General features: G+C 36.8%; 1 protein-coding gene and 1 non-coding gene across 2 annotated transcripts; both read left to right on the forward strand.

The window, feature by feature from the left end:
- The first annotated feature begins 8,144 nt into the window (after window positions 1–8,144).
- LOC130464580 (small nucleolar RNA R71) lies at window positions 8,145–8,251 on the forward strand. The gene has a single exon (XR_008924970.1). It is a non-coding gene; the product is annotated as a small nucleolar RNA R71 (small nucleolar RNA).
- Window positions 8,252–17,432: 9,181 nt separating this feature from the next.
- LOC110778330 (hydroxyproline O-galactosyltransferase HPGT1) lies at window positions 17,433–23,198 on the forward strand. The gene is made up of 12 exons (XM_021982896.2): window positions 17,433–17,822; window positions 17,986–18,049; window positions 19,006–19,055; window positions 19,203–19,396; window positions 19,504–19,567; window positions 19,656–19,728; window positions 19,958–20,081; window positions 20,200–20,287; window positions 20,413–20,463; window positions 21,577–21,648; window positions 21,781–21,893; window positions 22,523–23,198. The coding sequence occupies exons 1-12, from the start codon at window positions 17,710–17,712 to the stop codon at window positions 22,543–22,545; spliced, it is 1,029 nt and encodes a 342-aa protein (XP_021838588.1). The 5' UTR covers window positions 17,433–17,709; the 3' UTR covers window positions 22,546–23,198.
- The last annotated feature ends 1,671 nt before the right edge of the window (window positions 23,199–24,869 follow it).

Raw genomic sequence — 24,869 nt, forward strand, 5'->3', positions numbered from 1 at the left:
TCTCCTCTTTCCAACTATTTTAAGTTTTAACATCTTAGAAATTAAAAATGGCGAAAACCTTCAGAAACCGTTTCCCCGGCAACGGCGCCAAAATTTGACAGGCTAAATCGCACTCCTATCAAAGATAAACCTAACGTTCACCAACTAAAAATATAGTAAGGGAAGCAGGGATCGTATCCACAGGGAAACAGTGTTCTTTCTACTATTAATTAACTAATCTAGACTACTGGTAACAAAGAGTTGGATTGGTTTGTACGTATATTAAACTAAGGCAAATAATCAAACTAGAATATTACAATATTAAGGAAATCTAGGGCAGCGGTTCACCATAAACACAGACCGGGATTGGACAACAGACAATAACAATCAATTAACAATCATAACTAGGAAATCATGCATCTCTCGAATCTTATGAATTCCTTAGGATAGAACAACTAGCGGGCTCTCGCTACGTACTAGAAATAATTCCTATCTAATAGCCACAGACCAAAAACATCAGATTTATACCTCTCGGCGCATAATCTAAGGTTAATCAAACTCAAATCAAAATAGTCCGGCCGAACAGAATTGACGAGCAATAATAATAAGCTATAGAAATTATAATCAATCAACCAAATATCATGTCCACGTATAATCCCAATCATGCATTCAAGGATCCCCTAAACCCTAGAAATTAAACTACTCACTCATGATAATAAATAACAAAGCAATTAACATAATAGAAAACATGATTAAAGAAATAAACTGAATTAGAACAAGAAGCAATACCTAATTGAAGAACAATGAATAATGAAAGCTGGAATTTTTGATTGAAAATAAAACTAAGTGTTGGAACCAATTTGAGAGAATAATAAGCTAAGAAAATAAACTAAGGTTAAAAACTAATAAAAAAGGTGTCACTAAAAATATAAGGGGCTAGTATTTATAGTTTGCCCAAAATCGGAAATAAAAACTCGCGAAATATGCTGGAGGTTGGCGTCGCCCGATCGGGCAATGTGCTCGATAGTCGGCCCGATTGGTTCAATAATGTATGCTATGATATGTACACGCCCGGATGTTGCGTACGCACTCAGTGCTACGAGCAGATACCAGTCAGACCCAGGAGAGGCGCATTGGACTGCTGCCAAGAATATTCTGAAGTACCTGAAAAGGCACAAAGATGACTTCCTGGTCTATGGTGGAGTTGATGAATTAATTGTTAAAGGCTATACGGACGCAAGTTTCCAAACCGACAGAGATGATTTCAGATCACAGTCTGGGTTTGTCTTCTGCCTCAATGGGGGTGCAGTAAGCTAGAAAAGTGCTAAGCAAAGCACCATTGCGGATTCTACAACTGAAGCGGAGTACATTGCTGCACATGAAGCAGCAAAGGAAGCTATATGGCTAAGGAAGTTCATAGGTGAACTTGGTGTAGTCCCCTCCATTAAAGGACCAATAGCCCTGTATTGTGATAATAACGGAGCTATTGCACAGGCAAAGGAGCCTAGACACCACCAGAGAGTCAAGCATGTACTTCGTAGATTTCACCTTCTACGAGAGTTCGTTGAAAGAAAAGAAGTCGAGATAAACAAGATTGGAACTGATGACAACATATCAGATCCATTGACTAAACCTCTGCCGCAGGCGAAGCACAACTCGCACACTGCAGCTATGGGAATCAAGCATATTGGAGAATGGCTTTGATATCCCTGTTTAATGTTTTAAAGTTTTAGAGTTTAAATCTTTGTAAAACATTATTGGTTAATCATTCACAATAAATGAAAAGAATTCATTTTTCCATTTAATTTGTGGTTTATTAAATGATGAGTCCCTTCAATTTGACGATATATTCAAGATAGACTGTCAGGACCAGTCCTGTGACTAAGAAATGTCTATCAAGTGAACTTGAATGTCAAAGGTTGAAAATGGTCCCTAGTCGGAGTTTTCTATAAAATTGGACGCATAGAAAACGTTAGACGATTAGAATGCAAGATGACTAGTAGTTCTGTTTCTTGAACTATGTGGACATGGCAATGTCATAATCATTTGCATAGATACTTACTTTGGGAAGACTAGTATCGGACAAGACCTATGAAACTTTACTGTAAGAGATGAAAATCTGTCATAAGTAAATTTCATTAAAATTATTAGACACTAAATCCTCAATACATGAGTGATTTGAGATTACTTGTTTGAGAACTGGTTGCTTTGACGTTGACCAACCGTCGCACCGTAAAAGGAGGCTATAAAGGCAACGCTCAGGTAATCACCTATCAAACGAAGTCTAATCTCAAGATTGCAAGATTGGGATTGTCCTCCCATAAATCGGGATGAGATGCTTAAAAGTTGTACAAGGCCACTCGGAGAGCTAGAAACTGTGAAATGCATGGCCGTGCTCGGATGAATCATAGGCTATGATTATCTGTTTATTTGATCAGTTGAACTCTGAAACCGAGGAACACCTCTGGACATAATAAGGATGACAACTCTTACCTTATGTTCAAGAGCAACCATCGAGCGACAAAGGAATTAGGAAATGCACACTTGTCCCTAAGGACAAGTGGGAGACTGAAGGAAATAATGCCCTTGGTCCAAGTATGCATTCTATGTTAAGTCTAATAAGTGCGGTTCAGTATTAATTAACAAGTTAATAATTCAGTAAGATCAAGTGAGATGAATGCCTAGCTAGAGGCCGCTTCAGTTCAAGTGGAATTAATGATATTAATCCACAGCTTACTCTTGACTGAACCCGTAGGGTCACACAAATAGTACGTAAACGGATCAAGTATTTAATGGCATTAAATACTCCATCTATGGATATTCGGAATCGACGGATCTTGGTTTCAGTGGGAGCTGAGATCGTCACAGGCAAGAAATGAATACTCCGGAAATGATGATATTGCCGGAAACGGAAATATGGATCGTATCGGAAATATAAATATTATCCAAGTCGTAGATGTTGCCGGAAACGGAAACATGGTACGTATCAGAAAATATTATCGGAAATGGAAATATTGCCGGAATCGGAAATATTGCCGGAAACGGAAAAATTGTCAGAAACGGAAATATTATCGGAATCGGAAAATAATTCCGGAAACGGAAATATTAAATATTTGTTCGAAACGGAAATTAATTCCGGAATCGGAAATATTAAATGTTCTTCGTATCGGAAAAGAATTCCGGAATCGGGAATTTAATCGGAAGCGTATCGTACGAATTAGCATCGGACGAGGCCCGCTAGACGAAGGCCCAGCACGAAGCCAGGCCATCGCCCAGCGAGCCGCACGCAGCAACGCACGCCTCGACCAGGCCCAGCGCAAGGCCAGGCCCAGCCAAGGGCGCGCGCGCGCACGCAGCACCGCACATGGGTTGTGCGCTTGTCGCAAGGCCTGCGAAGGTGCACGGCTTGTACGATGCGTGTGCGGGAAATCCTAATTCTATTAGGATTCATGCGAAGATTAAAATCCTAATCTTATTAGATTTGCTTTGTTATTTAGAGTCCTAATAAAGTTCTAATTAACAAATCCACATCCTAGTAGGATTACAATTCCTTTTCCATACCTCTATAAATAAGGGCCTAGGGTCATTATTTATACACAAGTTTTCAAGTATTCAAAGCTAGGATTTTTAAGCAGAAAAATCAGCCATAACTCTTGCCCATTTAGCCGAAAATAAGTAGTACCTTAAAGGCGATTCTAGTTGGTCAATCTTAAGGCGGATCCGGACGTGCTGTGGACTATCTACGGAGGGACGACACTTGGAGTCTTAAAGACTTGTTCTTGTTCGGTTCGGGCGCAGCTAGGGAAGGCACGCAACAAAGAGTATGCATCTAAACTATGTTAAATGATTATGTGTAAATAATATGTTTTCCTGGCTTTATGGTTTTTCCGCATGATTTATGAATTGTCATATGTATCATAACCTAACAAAACACACATATCAAACTCCCCCAAGCTAGATCCTTGCTTGTCCCTAAGCAAGAAAATCATCGATGAATACAAGACCAACTTCACCCCCACCATATTTCAAAATGAAAAACATAATTCAAGGCAAAATCTAACGAGCATGCATCAATGTCAACCAATCAAATCCACCCAACCACAAATCCTCCCTAACAATCGTCACGCAAAGCGAACCACAAGTGCACAATGGAATTCAAGACTAGTGCTCACACACTCATCACTCATTTATGTGGCGGGTAAAAGATGTACCCGTTCGCTCTCCTCCCAACATATAAGTGAACAATGCCCTCCCAAACTCACAACACTCGTGTGTCTAGAAAAACATACACTCAACCTAGTAGTCGACTTGAAATGTGTCATGTCATAACTTGCATTGATAAACAACTATTTTCACATAAGTACGACTCTATGCACAAAGGTCGGAAGGTCTTCAAAGCTTGTAATGTTAGGCTTAGGTAAGGGTGCGGTAAATTTGGGTATAATGTGAGCTTTAAAGCCTTGGCTTTGGGGAGCATAAATCCTAAAAACAACCGTGATCAATCAATATAATGACCCTAATCTCCCACTCAACACATGACAAAACAACAAATAGCCAACACCATACTTTCTTGCCTTTTTTCACAATTGTAACCAATCACTCATAAGGATATGAATTTGCAGAACTTGATTGAAACAACACTTTGAACTTTTTATGAGAGTAATAGATTTTTCTCTTTCTTTTCTTTTTCAATCTCTCTTTTTTTTTCTTTTTTCTTTTTTAGCAACCTTCACATTTGTTTTGTTCTTTCATCTCTTTTCATTTTCAACTCATTTTCAACAACAAACATGATAAGACGAACTCCATTTTCAATACCCACTTTGTGCTCAAAATGTAGCACACTACAACTCCCTCACCTCACTACTATTATCTCCCCGAAGCTAGGCTTGGGACTAGTAACCAATGGGGTTTTTCATTGGCTTGTAATATGGATAGTCACCGAATAAAAGGGCACAAGCAACAACATGGGTAGAAAAGGAGGGGACAAATGTATCTAATTTCATCTGAAGGCTACCTAAATAGAAAAATGCCTTCGTCCTCCACAATGTGCATGAATATGAGTCATAAAACACTACTAATAGTTGCACATCAATACTCAAAATCAATGACACACCAGGAAGCTATCACACATCCTAACCAAATTAACTAGTCAAGCACCAAGTCCACAAATAGTTAGTCGGAGTTGACTCATGTTAAGGCATCAAAGCAATCGAATATCAAATCATGGCTAACACATCTACATTGCCCATCATCAAATACCAAGAATCAAAACAATTTTCGTTCAAGGGGCACAGGGAAGCATGATATTGTATTCATCGGAACGTATTTTTGTATTTTTTTTTTTCAAAGCAATAAACTACTCTAGAAAACATTAAACACACCAAAATAAACACACAAAAATAAGTAAATGCAAAAATAAAAGGAAAAACATACCTAATATGTACAAGTGAGTGAAACACCCCCCAAGCTAAATCAGACAATGTCCTCATTGGCTCAAGGGGTATCATGAGGAAAGTGAGCAACCCGTGGCTTATTTGTCGCTGAGTCGCAAATCGCCCGATCGGGCAGCAGATCGCCCGATCGGGCGAATTTCGTACCTTTTCGTTGAATCTGTGCGCGCCCGATCGGGCGCACCTCGCCCAATCCGGATTGGGCGAAACGCAATGCCTTGTTTTATTGACTTTTCTCAGCCCAAAATCCTTCCTTGACCTTTCTACGACGTCATCATCAACCGCCCGATCGGGCGGAATTTCGCCCGATCGGGCATTTCACTCGCCTTTTGTGTCGATCGGGCCACTTTCGCCCGGTTGGGCAATTTCCCAAATTTTTCTTTGTATCGACACGCGCCCGATCGGGCGCTCTTCGCCCGATCCGGGTCGGGCGAAATGCAAGCTACTCCGTTTGGCTTTGATTCAACTTTTTCGAGCTTGGGGCCTTAGACCTGCATAACATTAAACACCAAAACCGTAAAATACACTCATCTCGCCTCTCCAATACCAAGGACTACACTGAATCACACACTTGATAAAAAATTATACTAAAACACACAAAACGAAAGCCTAAAGTACACTACGGAAAGCAATAAATGGATAGTTAAGTACTCATCCCCTATTAGATTGGTGTAATGTCCCCATTACACAATCTCAGTTTATGCACAGACAACGAAAGGAAGGGGATAAGAGCCACGACAACTCATCGAATGGGGGCACCAAAGATGGTGCCATCTGGTGTCAAATCAATTGCCTTGGATGAGCTATGTGGCGCGGGGGGTGACAGACCACGACCCCGATCATGAATGCGATGCCCACCGTTCACCGAACTTTCGGGTCTCAACATCATCAAATCGTGCTTCCCTTTGAACCCATGCCGAAGAGTTCATACTCCGATTACCTCCACCTGCAAAACAATTTGAAACATGCTCTTTTTCCGAAGGATTGTTGGAGTTAGTATGAGTCAATTTAGTATTAAAATAATCATTAGAAAAATTGACTCCAAAACATGACTCCTCTACCATAGGGCTCTTAGCAACATGGGTTAAATTGAAAGTAACCTTGTCATCCCCCACATTTAAGGTCAGCTTGCCATTCTTGACATCTATGATTGCCCCCGCAGTGTGTAGGAAAGGTCGACCTAAAATAATAGGAATCTGCCTGTCCTCTTCCATGTCCAACACAACAAAATCAACAGGGATAAAAAATTTACCTACTCTAACAGGCACATCTTCTAGAACACCTAGGGGGTATTTTACAGATCTATCAGCCATTTGCAGAGTTATGTTGGTAACTTTTAAATCACCCATGTTCAACTTAGTACATACAGACAAGGGCATGACACTAACACTGGCACCTAAATCACATAAGGCTTTGTCAATAAAAAGGTTGCCAATATTACACGGGATTGAGAAACTCCGAGGGTCCTTCAACTTGGGTGGAGACTTATTCTGTAGTAAGGCACTACATTCTTCAGTAAATGCAACAGTCTCCACCTCACTAAATGCTCTCTTCCTAGTCAAGATGTCTTTCATGTATTTAGCATATGCAGGTACTTGAGTAATTAATTCAGTGAAAGGGACCGTTACCTGCAGATTCTTTACCACTTCTAAGAACTTACCAAACTGCTTGTCTAGCTTGTTCTTTAGCTAACGATGAGGGAAGGGAAGTTTGATAGGTGGAACTTGTATCTCAACTTTCTTCTCAACCCTTGTGTCAGCTTCCTTATCCTTGACCACCTTCTCACTTTCTCTTGGCACAGCACCACTAACAGATACTTCAACCCCTTCCTCTATAGTCATAGGTGGCCCATCATACTCATATCCACTCCGCAAAGTGACAGCATTTGCAGACTCTCTGGTCACAGGCTGTGAAGGGAGTTGACCCTTCGGTCTCTCTGCAAGAGCAGTAGCCATTTGTGCCAACTGTTTATCCATGATCTTGTTATGAGCAGTGATGGCATCGATTTTAGCATCCTTTTCGCTCAGAGATCTCTGCAATTCCAACATCATATTCATCATCTCTACAAGCATGGGATCAGGTTGTGTGGGTTGAGGTTGTGGAGGAAAACCAGGTGGTCCACTAGGCTACGGGTTGTAGTTACTCCGCGGTTGGTAGGGTTGCTGTGGTGGTGGTTGGTAAGGTTGTTGTGGTGGTGGAGGGTGTTGAATCTGGTGGGGGTTCTGAACATTAGTACTCCTATATGATAATAGGGGGTTGTTTTTATACCCCTCATTGTATGAGGTGGAGTACGGATTGTTCTGCTTGTAGGCCTGGAATGCATTGCATTGTTCAATAGAGCTCTTACATTCCGGTGCATAATGACCTGGCATCCCACAACGATTACAGACATTGGCCAACTGAGCACTCATTGCGGCGACACTAGCTTGTTGGGTGGCTTGGGAAGATGCGATCTGTATATTGTCCAGCTTGTGATGTAGGGCAGTTAGCTGAGCAGTAAGCTGTTCAATAGAGTTCATCTCATGCTTAACACCACGATCGGTAAAACCTCTAGGATTCCCATATTGGGCACTATGGATGGCTATCTCCTCAATCACCTCTAAAGCTCTAGGCACCTCCAGTTGCATAAATCTTCCACTGGCAGCTGAATCCAAAAGACACCTAGACTCATTACCCAGACCATTATAGAACTGTTGAACCAGGAACCAGTCCTCCAAACCATGGTGTGGGCACTCTCTTTGCAAGTCCTTGAATCTTTCCCAAACCTCGAACAAACTCTCATCTGCTTGTTGAGAGATACCTAATATCTGTCCCCTTAGACGAGCTGTCTTCTCAGGTGGGGAATATTTAACATAGAATGCAAGGGCCAAAGAATTCCAATCGGTGATTTTCATAGCTGCGCGGTTGAGACTGTTAATCCATAGCTTGGCCTTCCCACTCAATGAAAATGGAAAGAGTATCTCCATAGTCTGCTCCGGTGTTAAATTCTTCTGCTTAATGGTGGCACAATACTGAATGAAAGACTGAATATGGAGATTGGGATCTTCACCCTTTTCCCCACCGAATTGGTGTCTCTCGATCATGTTTATCAGCTGGGGTTCAATCTTGAAATTCTCGACCGCAATGGAAGGCATGATTTCCTTGGGAAGCATAGACAGACTTGGTTTAGAATAGTCTGTAAGCCTTGGCACAAGTGGGGGTGGTGGTGCTTGGTCACCCATCTCTGAATCTGTATGGAATAGATTGCTAATCAGATAGTCGGATTCAGAGTCAGAATAGTCTCTCAACTGTTCAACGAATCTACGCCGTCTACGAAAGGTCCGTTCAGGTTCAAGATCGAACGAAGTCAGATCGCTGGTATGGACAGTCCTGGGCATAAACAAGCAAGAACTAGAAAATAGTCGTGAGATCCGGTCTCAAGGAACGGGAGTCCCTTGAGAAGTGACAAACAATAATCTAGAAAAACAATTAATAACAGAAAATAAAACCGTTTCCCCGGCAACGGCGCCAAAATTTGACAGGCTAAATCGCACTCCTATCAAAGATAAACCTAACGTTCACCAACTAAAAATATAGTAAGGGAAGCAGGGATCGTATCCACAGGGAAACAGTGTTCTTTCTACTATTAATTAACTAATCTAGACTACTGGTAACAAAGAGTTGGATTGGTTTGTACGTATATTAAACTAAGGCAAATAATCAAACTAGAATATTACAATATTAAGGAAATCTAGGGCAGCGGTTCACCATAAACACAGACCGGGATTGGACAACAGACAATAACAATCAATTAACAATCATAACTAGGAAATCATGCATCTCTCGAATCTTATGAATTCCTTAGGATAGAACAACTAGCGGGCTCTCGCTACGTACTAGAAATAATTCCTATCTAATAGCCACAGACCAAAAACATCAGATTTATACCTCTCGGCGCATAATCTAAGGTTAATCAAACTCAAATCAAAATAGTCCGGCTGAACAGAATTGACGAGCAATAATAATAAGCTATAGAAATTATAATCAATCAACCAAATATCATGTCCACGTATAATCCCAATCATGCATTCAAGGATCCCCTAAACCCTAGAAATTAAACTACTCACTCATGATAATAAATAACAAAGCAATTAACATAATAGAAAACATGATTAAAGAAATAAACTGAATTAGAACAAGAAGCAATACCTAATTGAAGAACAATGAATAATGAAAGCTGGAATTTTTGATTGAAAATAAAACTAAGTGTTGGAACCAATTTGAGAGAATAATAAGCTAAGAAAATAAACTAAGGTTAAAAACTAAAAAAAAAGGTGTCACTAAAAATATAAGGGGCTAGTATTTATAGTTTGCCCAAAATCGGAAATAAAAACTCGCGAAATATGCTGGAGGTTGGCGTCGCCCGATCGGGCAATGTGCTCGATAGTCGGCCCGATCGGGCGAAATTCCGCCCGATCGGGCGGTTGCAAAATGCCCAGAACAACGCCCAGAATGACCGCCCGATCCGGATCGGGCGAAGCCCGCCCGATCGGGCGCGTGTTGAAACTGCACGATCCTCTATCTTCAAAACGTCATATCTCCTTCGTTATTCGTGTGAATTAGGCGAGTGACCACTTGTTGGAAAGATATTGAAGTCTAGAATCCAACCCAATTCGAATTACATCATTTAGAGTTGTAGAACTTGAATTATGCTTAAAATAGTGGACTATAGTCATTTTTGTACTTCCTTCGTTATTCGCTTTGCTTCAAAACTCTTCAAACTTAATGTTTGTGCTCTCGAAAGTACATAATTTCTTGTATTGATTCAAATGAGTAGGAAATGCACAAAAATATGCTAATTCCTACAATGATGAACCTGAAACTACAAACACACTACAAGGAGCACATTAGTACTAAAAATCGCTCTGAAGAGCTCATTTGAGATCAAAAGTACTAAGGGACGGGGGTAAAAACTCTATATAAAACACACATATCACAAGTGTATCCCGTAAATAAATATGGAGGGAATAACATTTTTTACAAAATAAATTTTGTATATCTTGGGGGACCGTGCGCGCTATCGCACGGTCCAACAACAAAGATTTTCGAAATAAGAAAGAAGAATGTTGTGCTTGTAAACAGAAATGAGAGTACTCGGGATTTCGGTTAGGTGAATTATGAAACTGATTCGGAGAAACTAAAGAGGAGATAAAGAGTGACATTATAACTTTTTAACTAATAAATTGGATTTATGGGTTTTATATCAGACTTCAGCTTCAATGGTGATATGAAGGCCCAAGTCAAAAGATTGCACGAGGACGAAGAGATAGATCAAGAAAAAGACTGGGATCGAAATAGAATGAGATTGCATCAACAACAACACCAGTTGACAGATAAAATATTATGGAACGGAGAGAGAAAGCGATGGAGAGAAAATAATGCTAAAAATCAATATGACAGAAATATTTGACGGAAATAAAATAATTTGAATTGAATGTAAATCAACGCTAGCAACCGGCTCTTTTGTTATTGGACTTGCCCTCTCTTACACAAAAAAAAATGAAATATGCATCCTGAACCTTGAGCTATTGGACCATTTACTCAAAAAACGAGCTTATGATTCGTGCAATGAACAGATGAAATCAAATTTGTTTATGCAATATTATTAATTACTCGTAAATGATGTTATAAATATGAAATATTTTTAATAAACTAATATTTGTTATATGTGATTGATAAAATATGGATACAAATTAAAAATAACGACGTAGTAAAATTTTGAATTTGTGCAAAACAAAATTAGCAACTTAGCCAATTAAGCATGGTGTTATAATATGTACGTAAAATACAAATTTAAAACTTGTTATTTTCAATTTATTTAAACTTTTTTTGGGAAAAGTGAAAAAAATAATTATGTTAAAGAAAAATAAGTTGAGTTTAAAAAACATAATAGCTAACTGAGTTTTCTAAAAAAAGTTAGTGATAAATTTTTTCACTTTAATACATATTATCCGTTCAAAATCATTACGAATGAATAAAGGTAAATTGTTTATCCATCAATTTTTGTTATAATACAAAAGTTAATCAAACATGTCTAAAGTTACCAAAAAAAAAGTTAAAATTTACTCTGGTGTACAATAAATTTATTATATACCTTAGGAGTGCAAAACCTTTTGGTCTAAATATGTTTATTCAAAAGAAATTGTTTATACTTTGTACTCGAATTTTATAATTTTTTCCTTATCTTTTCATTTAATAGTTCCTTAATCTTTTAAAAGGGAAACAAATTTAGGAATTTTTTTGTTTTATTTTATATTATTTGTTTAGGGGTGAGTTTAAGGTGGGCATGGATACAAAGGTGGGTGAAGGGGCAGAGATGTGTGTTTTTACCCCTCGATATAATGATTGGGAGGGGTGGTTACCGCTCCTATCATAGGTGGTGGGGATGGAGATGAGAATTTTAGATGGGTCAGGGTCTGAAGGCTGTGCCTCTCCCCTTCCCGCACCGTCTCGCCTCAAAGTCATCTCTAGTTAAATAAAATAAATTGTGGGGGTAAGTTTTAAGTGATCGGATAATGAGGCGAGTTTTAAGTGGGTATGAGTGTATGTCACTTTAAGGTGAACGGTGAATGAGAATAAAATTATGATTCACAATGGTGATGAATGAGGATGAAAACAATTTTGTTTATATACCGTTATTAGTTTTAACTTTTTTAATAAATAAGACATCGAAGGGGACAATGACAAATGTATCCATCATTAATTTTAATTATGAGAATATCTATAAGATTTATTTTGATGATAATTGTCTACCACTAAAGATTAAATTTATATTTAGATTATAAATCACGCATCGCATAGATACTACTGTTGATGCTATAAGCAAACAAGTATAGAACCTTCTGTTGTAGGGTGATCAAGGTTTCCATGGATACTGTCCTTAGGGACGACCGACCTCCTACGATTGGAGGTCTCGCTCGTGAATGAGTAATTTCTTAAGAAACTACCAATTTGAGCTCAATTAATGTTTAACAAATGCGAAATGGAACGAGTCAGATTAACAACAAACAAAGACAAGAAATATCATTGATTGATATGTAATAAAAATTAGACAAACATTAAATCACGAGGATGATACCTCCACGGTTGAATGCTTGGAAAGATGCTCTAGCGCTGGTATACCTCGAGTTTTTCAATATATAAGGAACGCTAAGAACTATGTTATGCAACTGTTAGGCTACAAAGCCTAGGCTAAGTATGTGCTAAAGCTAAAGGCTAAATAGATTAGAAATGTTATCTGTTGTTGATGTTGTCTTCAATTTTTTTCATTGGTTATATATACTAATCCTTTGTTGCGGTTGAAGTACGGTTAAGGAAAGATGGGAGTTATATCCCTTAAACGCCATAGTGGAAGAAAAAACATGTCTTATGTCAGTTCATGGTCACGTCATCCACTTCCCCCTTCCTTGACTCGGTCTGTGCTTCTCCTTTATTATGGATGACATTAAGTCTTCACCCTTAGGATTTGCTCGTCTTGGCTTCACTCATTTTGGGATGACCTTGCTCTTATTTTTTTACCTTTACACTTTAAGTCTGACCATATAATGTGGATCCAAACCTTATTTTTTGAATCCATTTAATCGATCGCATACCCTTTTTAACGATAAATTATCTTTTGAGGGCAATTATATAGAGGTTATTAAGTCGTATTTTAAAGTGCTAATTTTGTTAAAAGCTTGTGATTTTAATGAAAATTATGATTTATATGGAGGTGAATTTTGAAATAAATAAATTAGATGATGAATTAGTATTGAGAGGTAAAAAGGGCGATGGAGTGGAAGATGTTGAATGGATATATAAATTAATGGTGAATTAATGTTGAATGAGGAATATGAAGTGGCAAAGGCGTTGAAGCTGTAAATTGCATACTTCGTATACCATGCAACAAAAGAAAATTTCCCAAAAAATAAAATTCATGGATGAAAGATGGGGATCGATGACACGTGTCATCTATTCATCCATGGTTTTCCTTTTTATAGACTAGGTATAGATATTTCATGGAACGTATTTGTTGGATCATTTGGTGATAACTACTCCCTCTGTCCCTTAATACTCGCACCGGTTTGACCGGTGCGGAGTTTAAAACACTTGAATTGACTTATTAATTTAATGGGTATAGTTGATAGTGGGGTATTTTGTTTAATATAGTTAGTGGGAAATGTGTAAGGTGTAGCGGGGTGTAAAATGATTTTTTGTAGGTTGTGGGTTAGTAGGTAAGTGTGAGAAATAATATAATATTGGTAAAAAAAATTCATTTATAGAAGCGGTGCAAGTATTAAGGGACAACCCGAAAAGGAAAGTAGTGCGAGTATTAAGGGACGGAGGGAGTAGTTGTTAAAAACTTGTCTGGTAAAAATGTTCGATAAAAGACGGACACTTATAATTTTGTGGTAAATGAGAAACGTTATGCTAAACCAGATTTGCATATAATAGATACTCCCTCCGTCCTAGATTAATTGTTACACTTACTTTTGCACATAGTTTTAGGTGATAAGTGGTTGTTTGGTTATCAATTGTTATTTTATTGAAAAAGTAGATGTGATAGGAGTTAGTGGGGTATTTTTTTAATTGAATGAGAGAGGGTGTGGGGACAAAAAAGAATTTAGTGGGAAGAGAGAGACAATATAATAATTGTGGGGTCATTCTTAATTTAGAAGTGTAACAACTAATCTGGGACAGAGGGAGTAGTAAGAAATCATAAGTACGTTGACAATGTAAGTATCATTAATTTTAGGAGCACAAAAATAAGGCAAAAGATTATGGATAGTTCCTAAGTTTAGTTTTGGTATAAAAATAAGGGATATTGATGATTTCCTATACAAATTAATTAATCTAACTAAGATTATAAGGGACATTACTGTAGTGCTAAGGTCTTGACTATATTGTACCTTGACTATATATATACTTGCTATGTCAAGAAAAAGAAAGAAAAAAAATTTATATATAAACTCTGTATAAAAGAAACAAGGAATTGCGGGGGCCTATGCTTGGTTAACTATTCTGAACAGAATGATAACTTGTGATAACTTGATTAAAATTAGTGTGCATTGTAGTTTGCAATGTAGCCTGTGCTCGATAGAAAACGAATCAGTCAATAACCTTTTCTTTGATTGCGAGTATGATAAAGTTGTTTGGAGTACCATTCTTCAATGGCTGGGAATTTGTAGAAGGCATGTGACGTGGGATATGGAACTACAGATTGCTGTTAATCAGTTTCATTCTATGGCAGCTCGTCAGTAACTCCATAGAATGGCTCTTGTTACTACTGTGTATGTACTGTGGAAAGAAAGAAACATGAGGAAATTTCAGACTGTTTTCCGAGACCATGATGTTGTAGTGAAAGAGATCCAGTTCATGGTTCATGCGAAATGCTTCCTAAATCCTAATAAGCTTAATAGTGTATTAGCTTAGTTTTGTTTTGGTGGTTTGTTTTGTTTGTTCTGAAGCTTGTTTCAGATTTCGTTGGTGTGGTTGTATGAAGTTTGTACTTAACGTTTATTTGGTGATTAATAAAATCCTATTTTACCCAAAAAAAAATAAATACTAAACAAAGTACAAGCAGTCAAGCACCTAGGATCCTTCCTTCCGATCCATTTAGGATAATAATGGTAATGTTTTAATATAGTGTTAACCTATAAACTTAACTATTCTTTTAGACTTATTCTCTCCAACGGAAAAACGGTTAAAATAAGAGAGATATGGAGGACATGAAATTTTATTCAAGCCCATTATCTAAATTTATGAATTTGTCGATGGAACAATTTAACAATACATCTATTGAGCACTCAAATTGTGGTAATCAATATAATATGAATAAGTTACTAATATATTGTTAGTGTGAGATTAGGGGACAAAACTTTCCCAAAATATGAATGAACTAGAAGCGTAACCAACAAAACATAATGAAAATAAATAGTGAACAAAACCGAAAAAAAAACAACGGAGGGAATACTACAATTCTCATTATATTAGACTAATTTGATTTTGTACAAATTAAGTATTTTGATTTGTAAACAGTGTATATTGCATGGGTACAAGTGCACATGTGCTACAACAGGCTTATGATTAGATCTAAATATTGCTCGTGATATGTGCCTCAAATTTTAAATAACATGTTTGACAACTATTTTAAAATAGTAAAATATAATGTTAATGTATATATATATTTAAGTTAAACATCAGAGTATTTAATTTTGGCATCACTTATTATAAAATAATGTGTAGCAATTAGGAAAATGATACTCAATGAATTATTTTTATGGACTTGCTATATTTTTTCTATATTTGTTGTTACCAATTTTATTTTTTCACTCATCAATATATTAAATTCTAATTATGTCGTCATTTAAAAATTTTAAAAGTTGTCAAATAAAATATCAAGAAAGAGACGAATAGGATTAATCATACGAGACAAGTAATTGGAGTTTTTTATTCAACTGCATCATGCATCTTGAGAGAATCTGATCTGGTAATTTATCAAATTGTAACAAATTTATGATTAACTTTCTAATGTAGTAGCATAAATGTTGATGTGAAACTTTGCATATTCAATGATTTGTAAATATAAAGCGTAAATTTCTTAAAACGTGTGTTGAATGAGTTGTAAATTTGTGATCATCGAACTAAAATTATCGTAGTGCATCTTAGAACTATTTTTTTAGCACGGAATAATTGGAAAACTTTAGGAGGATATTTTCCCCATACATTAGGATAGCCACTGTCGGGGATAAACTCTTAGCAGAGTGATCACATGAGAAACTAATTTAATATTTTTATATTTTAGTGCATTTAAAATTCATAGGATATTTTGAAACATTATGATTATGTTACTATTTATTTCCACAATAGTTTTACAATATACTCCATCCGTATTTATTTAAGGGATACACTTGCCTTTTCCGGCCGTATTTATTTAAGAGATACACTTGCCATTTTTAGTAATTTATCAACACCACCATCTAATAAATAATACATCTAATTTATCCTATGACCCACCATCATATTAAACAAATAATTTCATAAACTCACCCCACCTCCCACCCCCCCAAAATGACATGGTCCCCACTTGGTTACTTATTAAAATATCTACCCAACCCCAATTACTTTATTATTTTATTTCATTCAATTTTTCTTCTTAATACCCGTGCCCGGCCAAGTGTATCTCTTAAATGAATACGGAGGGAGTATTAATCATCTACACCATCACAAAATACAGAGTATTATTTTTCTCATTTTTGGATCTTTTCATTAGTATAGTACTGGGCGGCCTATTGGCTCTATAAATAATTAGGCACTCATTTTGAGGGGGTTGTAATTGTATGTTTGTCCACTAATTATGAAAGAAAATTAGTTCCAATTCAGAGTTAAGGTTACCTTAGAAATCAAAATGAATATTGTGTATAATATAGACTGGACATGTGCATATTTTACTTTTATTTTTATAAAAATGAGTATGCAAATCCAAACAAAAATATCGTAGTTGGTAAATTAACAATAAAGGGTGCAACTATAAGTTTAGTGCTTTAAAGCATACACCAATAATAAAACCATCGCCAATGTCAATTTTTTTTTTTGATAAAACCATCCAAGATTAGTAAATAAAGCTTGAATACTTAAGCAATAAGATGTTCACTAACATATAAATCATAAGATTTTTTAAACCGTTCAATTACACGGGTATTATACTAATTACATTAATTACTTTTTAATACCCTCATACAACTTCTCCTTTTACCTTGATATCGAGTTGATTTGATTTGATCTACTCCGAGTATTTGCTCTTAACATTAATTTAGGTTGATTTGATTTGATCTATTTCTATTATTTGCTCTTACCATTTATCTCGAGTTGATTTGATTTGATCTGATCTATTTCCATTATTTGTTGTTACCATGGATCTTATGTCACATGTACTTGGAAAAGACAATAATTCAACATTTTTGGGCAAAGTTTGGAAGTTTAAGTAGGGGGTGGAGTAAAATGAACTCCAACTAGTCAGTTGAAGTTGTTGCTGACAACAGAAACGCGAAAGTAACCCCCACACACATTATGAGTTCAAAACTTCCATGATCCATCATCATCATCTTCCATTTCTCCAATTTCACCATCTACAATTCATCGAGACATCTTCAATTTCTGAATTTCCAGAAATCCAATTCGATTAATCTCTCAGGTAAACCCTAGAAAAACCTAGAATTCAAATATTCTGCAAACTGAACCGAAATTAGACAGAGACGAAGCAATGCAGAGTCGAGGATCGAGTCAACGGCTCACAGGTTCGCCAACCAGGTCTCGAATTTCTTCACTTATGCTCGCTATGTTCGCTACCATGGCTTCCATTTACGTCGCCGGCCGGTAAATTATCTCTTGATTTTTCTCTTAATCTACGTTACATTTTTTCTTACATTCTTAATTTGTAATTTTTAGCTGTAATATGAGTTTCTCATTGATCACAATGCGATTGATTTTATTTTTATTTTGGAAATTTTGGTTGGAATTTGATCATTTTGATTGGTAGGTTGTGGCAAGATGCGGAGAATAGAGTTTTTATGATTAAGGAACTTGATAAGAGGACTGATCAGGTATAATCAATTTTTCTTCTATGTTTTTGCTCCATTTACTTGATAAGTTTGCCAATAGTATGCGAAAATTACTAAGTATTATGCTCCATTTATTTGGTTGATTTTTCTATTTATATTTTCCGGATGATTGATGTGTGAAGGTAGTAGTATTGACGTGTGAAAATGTTATTGTTAGTGCATTTTGAGTTTCAGTTCAGTATCTTTTAGGAAGAATGTTATGAGTACGGCCCTGTTCTATTCCAAAGAATATAGTAAACATCAGTCTCAGTCTGTAAAAACAGTTGGTTTTAGGCCAGTAAGACTGGTAGAGGTGAAGAAAACGTGATCTCAGTTGATTTTGGTGAATAGTGGCAATAAGAGGATGCAAATGCAATATAAAGCATGAGTTAAAAGGATTGGTGAATTGGTTCAAAATTGGGGGATCAGTTGGATATGTTTTAGTGATATGGCTTGGGTCGTTGCTTACACTTTTGTCTAATGTGTTTCAGCCTATGTCTTGTCCTGTTGTTGAAGAATATCAGACTATATAATCCATAAGAAACTTAAGTTAATTTCTGACAACATCTTGAAGCTTGAGAAGGGATTGCTTATGCTTGTTAGTATTCATATTTCAGACTATTCACTTTCATCCTTTTTTCTTTTCACTGTCTGTATTTTTTGAGCTCAATAACATGACACATCAAGTGCCTCAATTTCATGGCTTCCACTGGAAGTTGACACGTAATTGGGTAATATCCCTTCGTGCTGTCTTCAATCATTGTTGTTTGGAGAAGGCGGGGGAGATTATTTTTACATGTTGAAGTCCATTAGTCTCCTGAAGAATTGCATATTACCAATTGTTATTTCAATCTTGATTCGTATATAAGTTTCATATGATTTTTTGAACTTAGTTTGGGAGAAACGTGTAGAACCTTTTACTCTTTGAAAGAAAATTGACAACAAATTCTTACTTCCAGGGGCATTCTGCTATATCTGTTGATGACACATTGAAAATTATAGCTTGCCGGTAAGTTGTCTACTACTCTACTCTTTTTTCTGTCAAGCGGGGGTGGGGGGGAGGGGGGGGGGGGGGAGGGGGGGGGGATTGAATGTATTGATATAACTAGGATCCAATTACAGAGTTTTTGAAATCTTATTCTGATATCAATTACAGGGAACAGGAAAAGAAATTATCAGCTATCGAGATGGAGCTGGCTGCTGCTAAAAAGGAAGGATTTGTTTCAAAATTCTCCATAGGGAATGATGTTAACGGTAAGAAGAAGAAGCTTTTAGCTGTTATCGGAATTTCTACACAGTTTGGTCGGAGGAGGAACAGAAATGCAATTCGAAAAGCTTGGATGCCAACCGGTAATGGATTCTATCTGTAATCCTCGTTAAAGTTAGATGTAGCCTTTTATCCTTAAAAAAATAAAAGGGAAAGTTAGGTGTAACCTTATAGTTCCATTTGTGTGTAGGAGCTGCATTGAAAAAGCTGGAGAATGAGAAGGGAATTGTACCGAGATTTGTGATTGGAAAAAGGTTATGTTCTATTGGTGTGGAATCATGTTAAATGTTAAATATCACTTCTGTTTTCTTAAACTTTAATTGAAACTAAACAATCTTGCAGTGCAAACCGTGGGGACAGTTTGGACAGAGATATTGATGCTGAAAACAGGCAGACCAATGATTTCATTATTCTTGTATGTTGGATCTCCGTATTCTCTCTATATCTTAATCCTGTCTCACATGAGGACTTAGCTTGTTTAGCCATGAGCTGTGTCCCTGTAGGATATTGTTTGTTCTGTTTAGCTGCAGACTGAGTGTTTATTGCATACTACCTTGAAGTTTGAACTGTCGTAATGCTCTTTTTCTTATACATTGTGGTTGATCTTAAGCTAATGCTGCTATGAACAAATGCATCCATTATAGGGTGATCATGTAGAGGCACCAGAGGAGATTTCTAAAAAGATAAAATTGTTTTTCGCTTATGCTGCTGAAACATGGGAGGCTGAGTTTTATGTCAAGGTCAACGATGATGTTTATGTTAAAATTGGTATGTATATCCAGTTGATTATTGACCAGCATGTGAATAAATGTATATTGGCACACATGCTCATACACATTTTCTCTCAAGAGAAATTAAGCTCTAAGTTTCATCCTTTATCATGCAGATGGCCTCGCAGCTGTTCTTTCTGCAAATTTGGATAAGCCTCGAATCTATATCGGGTGCATGAAGTCAGGGGAAGTTTTCTCTGAGCCGTAAGTGAAGTCCTGACTTTGGAATATGGGAAATTGATATTTTGTCGTTATTTCATTCATTCTTGTCTTATACTCTATCTATTTTTGAATCACATACTTATGTAAGTTATGTTTTGGATTTCCAGGGGTAACAAATGGTATGAACCAGATTGGTGGAAATTTGGTGATGGGAAATCGTAAGTAAATCTGCCTTTATTTTTGTACCCCCCGGCTTATGCCTGTCTACAACTCTACATTATGTGCATAAAATTCTGTCAAATCTATGCTTGTTGGGTTTGCTTTCCTATACTGTTCACAGTATCTTGGTTAACAATGAACTGAAATGCACCCGAACAAAATGGTACAAGCACATTCATGTTACAATTTCTCTTAAAATTTCACCTGAGAACTTACATTAAAACATATTATTCCTGTAGGCTCTGTCTCCTGTTTTAATGGCTTTATTACGTAAATACTCTAGAACATTGGGATGCTGTAAATTTTTATAACTAACCTTGTATTTTGTCAACTCGACTTTACGGTTCAGTTGATTGAGTGGGAATTGGGGAAATACAAATTATCTTCTATTTGAACTTTGAAGTACTTTACTTGTAAAGGATTTAAATGAAAGTAGGTTTTCAATTATTTTATTAGTTTGCGCAGAAACTCAATGCATTTTCTTGAGTGGAATTAAGTATGTTGCCCTTTTGGGAGGAGGGATAACAAAAGTGATTAAGATTGCAGTGAGAATGCAATCATGAGCCTTGTTGGACAAAGGGAAGGGGGGAAGAGGGGGGTGGGGGGTTCACCCTCGGCTCTTTTGTGAAGGATAGTAATCATAGTATCTTCACATGTGTGGAAAATGGTAATATTTTCTTCTCCAATCTACTTATTTGCTTACCAAATAATAAGATGGAAAACGTTTGCCACCCACATAAGTGGAGCAGGTGCACAGTATGTAATTATTCATTTGCTGCTTACATCCAATTCCTCATATGTGACAAGTGGCTCCAATGTCTATCCCAGAAGTTTCACTGACAATATGAGGAAGTAAAAGAAGTTAGGATATCTATACAATGAAAGGAAACCAACAAATTAGTCTAGGATGCCTTGCAATTATAATAGGAATGATCAAGTTATTATTTATCAGTGACTTAACTGTAATCATATTCGATTAAATTGTTATCTTTTGTTACTAGGCTAGCCATACACTTCACATATTTCTAGCGTTTCACATGGCATCAGAAAATTATACAAGTCTTCTTTGGCCTCAGTTTAATTTGCCTAAAGGAACTGTTTGTGTATGGTAGGTACTTCCGACATGCTTCTGGAGAGATATTTGCAATATCGCAGGAATTGGCTCAATTTGTATCAATAAACAGGTTAAATGTTTCCCTGCTCCCCCCCTCCCCCCGGTCTTATTCACAAATGAAGCATGTGCGTGACACATATTCGTGCAAACTCTTATTTGTGTGCTAGTGGCTGAGTCAGCTGAAATAATTATTGATTTGCAGATCTATCCTACGAACCTTTGCCCACGACGATATTAGTGCTGGATCCTGGTTTATTGGACTTGATGTGACGCACGTCGATGAAGCAAAGCTTTGCTGTTCTTCTTGGTCAGCAGGTATCTCTCGTGAATTCTGACCAACCCAAGAAGAAATAGGGATATCAGGAGTGGGGGACTGGGGGTTACCTTCCCTTCTGTGAAATGCAAAACTGATTAAATGTTTCTGATCTGCAATGTTTATGCCACATTCTTCTTTTCATGTTCAAATTGGTTGACCAAAATGTTTAATATTTGAGTCTTCTGTTGTATTGAAGTGGGCATTTGACTGTCGTCTTGAGACACTCTGTAAGTGCATTTGCAGCTATCATTGGTGTACACTCTGTAACTGCAGTTGTCGTTGCCCGCTGGTGTATGCTTTCTGAATAATGTGCCTATTAGCATGTTGTTCTATTTGTTTTGATATTGTTGAGGCATGCATTTCCACACACACAAACTCCACATGTAGAAGTGTAGAACAGGGGAAATGTTCTCAATACTGAGTATTGTGAAATTGGTTAGTAAGTACACAGATTTGCTAAGGTGTACAAGGTTTTTTATTTTGGTAAAATATTCGGTGCTGATGAGCATGCAAATACTATCACAAAGGTGTTACATTGTCATAAGAGAGATTTATTTTTTCGATGTTGACTGAAGAGCCCTTATAAAAGTGGAGGGTGTGCTTAACCTAAATCTTTGAATTGTTTCAGGTGCTGTGTGTGCCGCTGTTTGACTTTGCGTGGAAGACATTATGTATCTACGCAATATAAATTTTTATGGAGACCATTCTTTTGCCTCAGCGCACGGCCCTTGGTGTACATTGAGAATGATCGGTTGCTGCAACTGTAAGTCGATTCTGTCTAATCTTAAGGACATGTGAGACCTTCAGCAACGACCAGCTCATATGTTATGATTCTTAGAATAGGTCAACTCAGTCCCAGTAAGAGCATTGATCACAGCTCGGTATTCAGTCTGTCGAAGTTACACATCTGAAGGAAATTAGTCCATTTCCCTTACTGTATATACACCAAATTTTGACACATGACATAAAGAAAATGTGAACATACCACCCCCACCCCCCGAAACCCCCCAAAATAAACATCAGATTAGAGTTTATGTAATTTTCCCAGAGTGCGGACTGAAAGTTCAATCAAAATTACGAGGCATATTTTTTACTCCATTAGGTACTTAATCGTTATATTGCTCTCAAAATCTAGCCCTGTAATACGATACTTGATCATCAAGCTGCTCTTGAGTTCTAGCCCTGTGATACTTCTTTTTTCTTGCTTGAAACTGTAAATTCTGATCAACCGAGAAGTTGTTTACCAGTTGATCTGAATTTACAGTCTAAATGCAGAAGAATAACATTTGTCAGGTTTAAAATTACTTCTTTTTTCTTTCCTGAAACTGTAATTTCTGATCAACCAAGAAGATGTTACTAGTTGATCAGAACTTACAGTCTTGATGCAGAAAAATAGGATTTTATTAGGTATTAAATTAAACTGCTAAATGCATTCCAGATAATTTTGTGTAGCTATCATTCATAAAACAGTCTATGAACCACATTCTCAAAATTGGATTACAAAGGGTGGCACCGCCCTGATGCTCATGTGCCTAATCTTTTTACTGTTAGGTCAAAAATAGAAAAGATTCCATCATGAAAATTAAGAAATTCACTCTCCTTATATCTTATTTGTTGAATGGTCTTTTTCAGTGTTCATTAAGACTAAGATTAAGTTAGGTGCATTTGGATAATCTTTGGTGCCATTTTTTCTGACAAGCCATTTACCAAACCACCACTCCTGATACACTTTCCTTATACATGGCTTGCCAGTCTACCATAGAACTTTCTTTGTCTAAAGACAATTTTGTTCTTTTGTTAGGTTTTCTATATTTCCTTTTGCTCCCTTTGTGGAAGTAACCCCTTTCTATACGGCGACTATATGGTTAGTCCGTTAACAAGTTTGTAGACACGGTCTAGATTGCACGCCACGGACTAATATCCGGTGCCTTCAGCGCCCTGTGATGGGCACGGGCTAGACCCATTTAATTATTACTCCGTAACATATAAAGAGAAAACCTTATGATATATTTTAGGGCAAAGTCTCATAATAATATAATACGATGAGGACTCAAGGAAGCATCGAAGGAAACTAGGAAAGAGTTAATGGGGGGAGGTTGTTGAAGAATAATTACTACTAGTTGTTGGAAGAGTTTGTAGAAACGGTGAATGCCGTTTTGTTTGATCATGCATGCGTGTAAGTGATGTGTCTAATGAAGTTTATTCTTTTAATTTGGGCTGGTGATGGAGGAAGCCTATTATTTAATCAAGTTGAATGCGACATCTTACTTGGGAAATAATCAAATTGAATGTGACATCTTATTCTAATTGTTAGGGTCATTTGCATTATGGAATAACTTGTTATCGTTAAGTAGTTACATAACCAGTACGACTAGCTACTACATGATAAACCATGGGAATTTAGTGTTTATATGTGCACTTTCACTCGGGACTTTGAGTATGATGTTACATATTGTTATGTGAGTGCAAATAGGGGGCGCGTTTGGCAAAACAAGTTGTTGAATGTTGAATACTTGGATTTAGCTTACCGAACGTGTAAATAAAAAGAGGAAGAACTAGTCGAGCTCGGCGAGGCGGCATGCTGTGATGTGTGAGCAAACACATTACAACGCTAAACATGTACCATTTTATTTAAAAAAAAGTATCATTTCGTTAAACAGGGTATCATTTCGATAAAAACATGTACCATTTCGTTAAAAATAGTACCATTTCATTAAAAACAGAGTACCATTTCGATTAAAACATGTACCATTTCATTGAATTTTTTTGATGCTATATTTTTGTAAAAACATAACAGCCTGCGATTTTTACCTCCTTAGAACTAGTCGGTTTTTCATTATTTAAATTTTGAAATTAAGCCTTGTATATTTTATAAGCTCATGCTTGTTTTTCAAATGCGTAGCTAAAATTGCCATCCATGTCTACAAATACAGCATTAACAGTGCTCATTTTGACTACTTACATTCATCTGACCA

Source organism: Spinacia oleracea, chromosome 6, assembly GCF_020520425.1.
Source record: "Spinacia oleracea cultivar Varoflay chromosome 6, BTI_SOV_V1, whole genome shotgun sequence".
Lineage (NCBI taxonomy): Eukaryota > Viridiplantae > Streptophyta > Magnoliopsida > Caryophyllales > Amaranthaceae > Spinacia > Spinacia oleracea.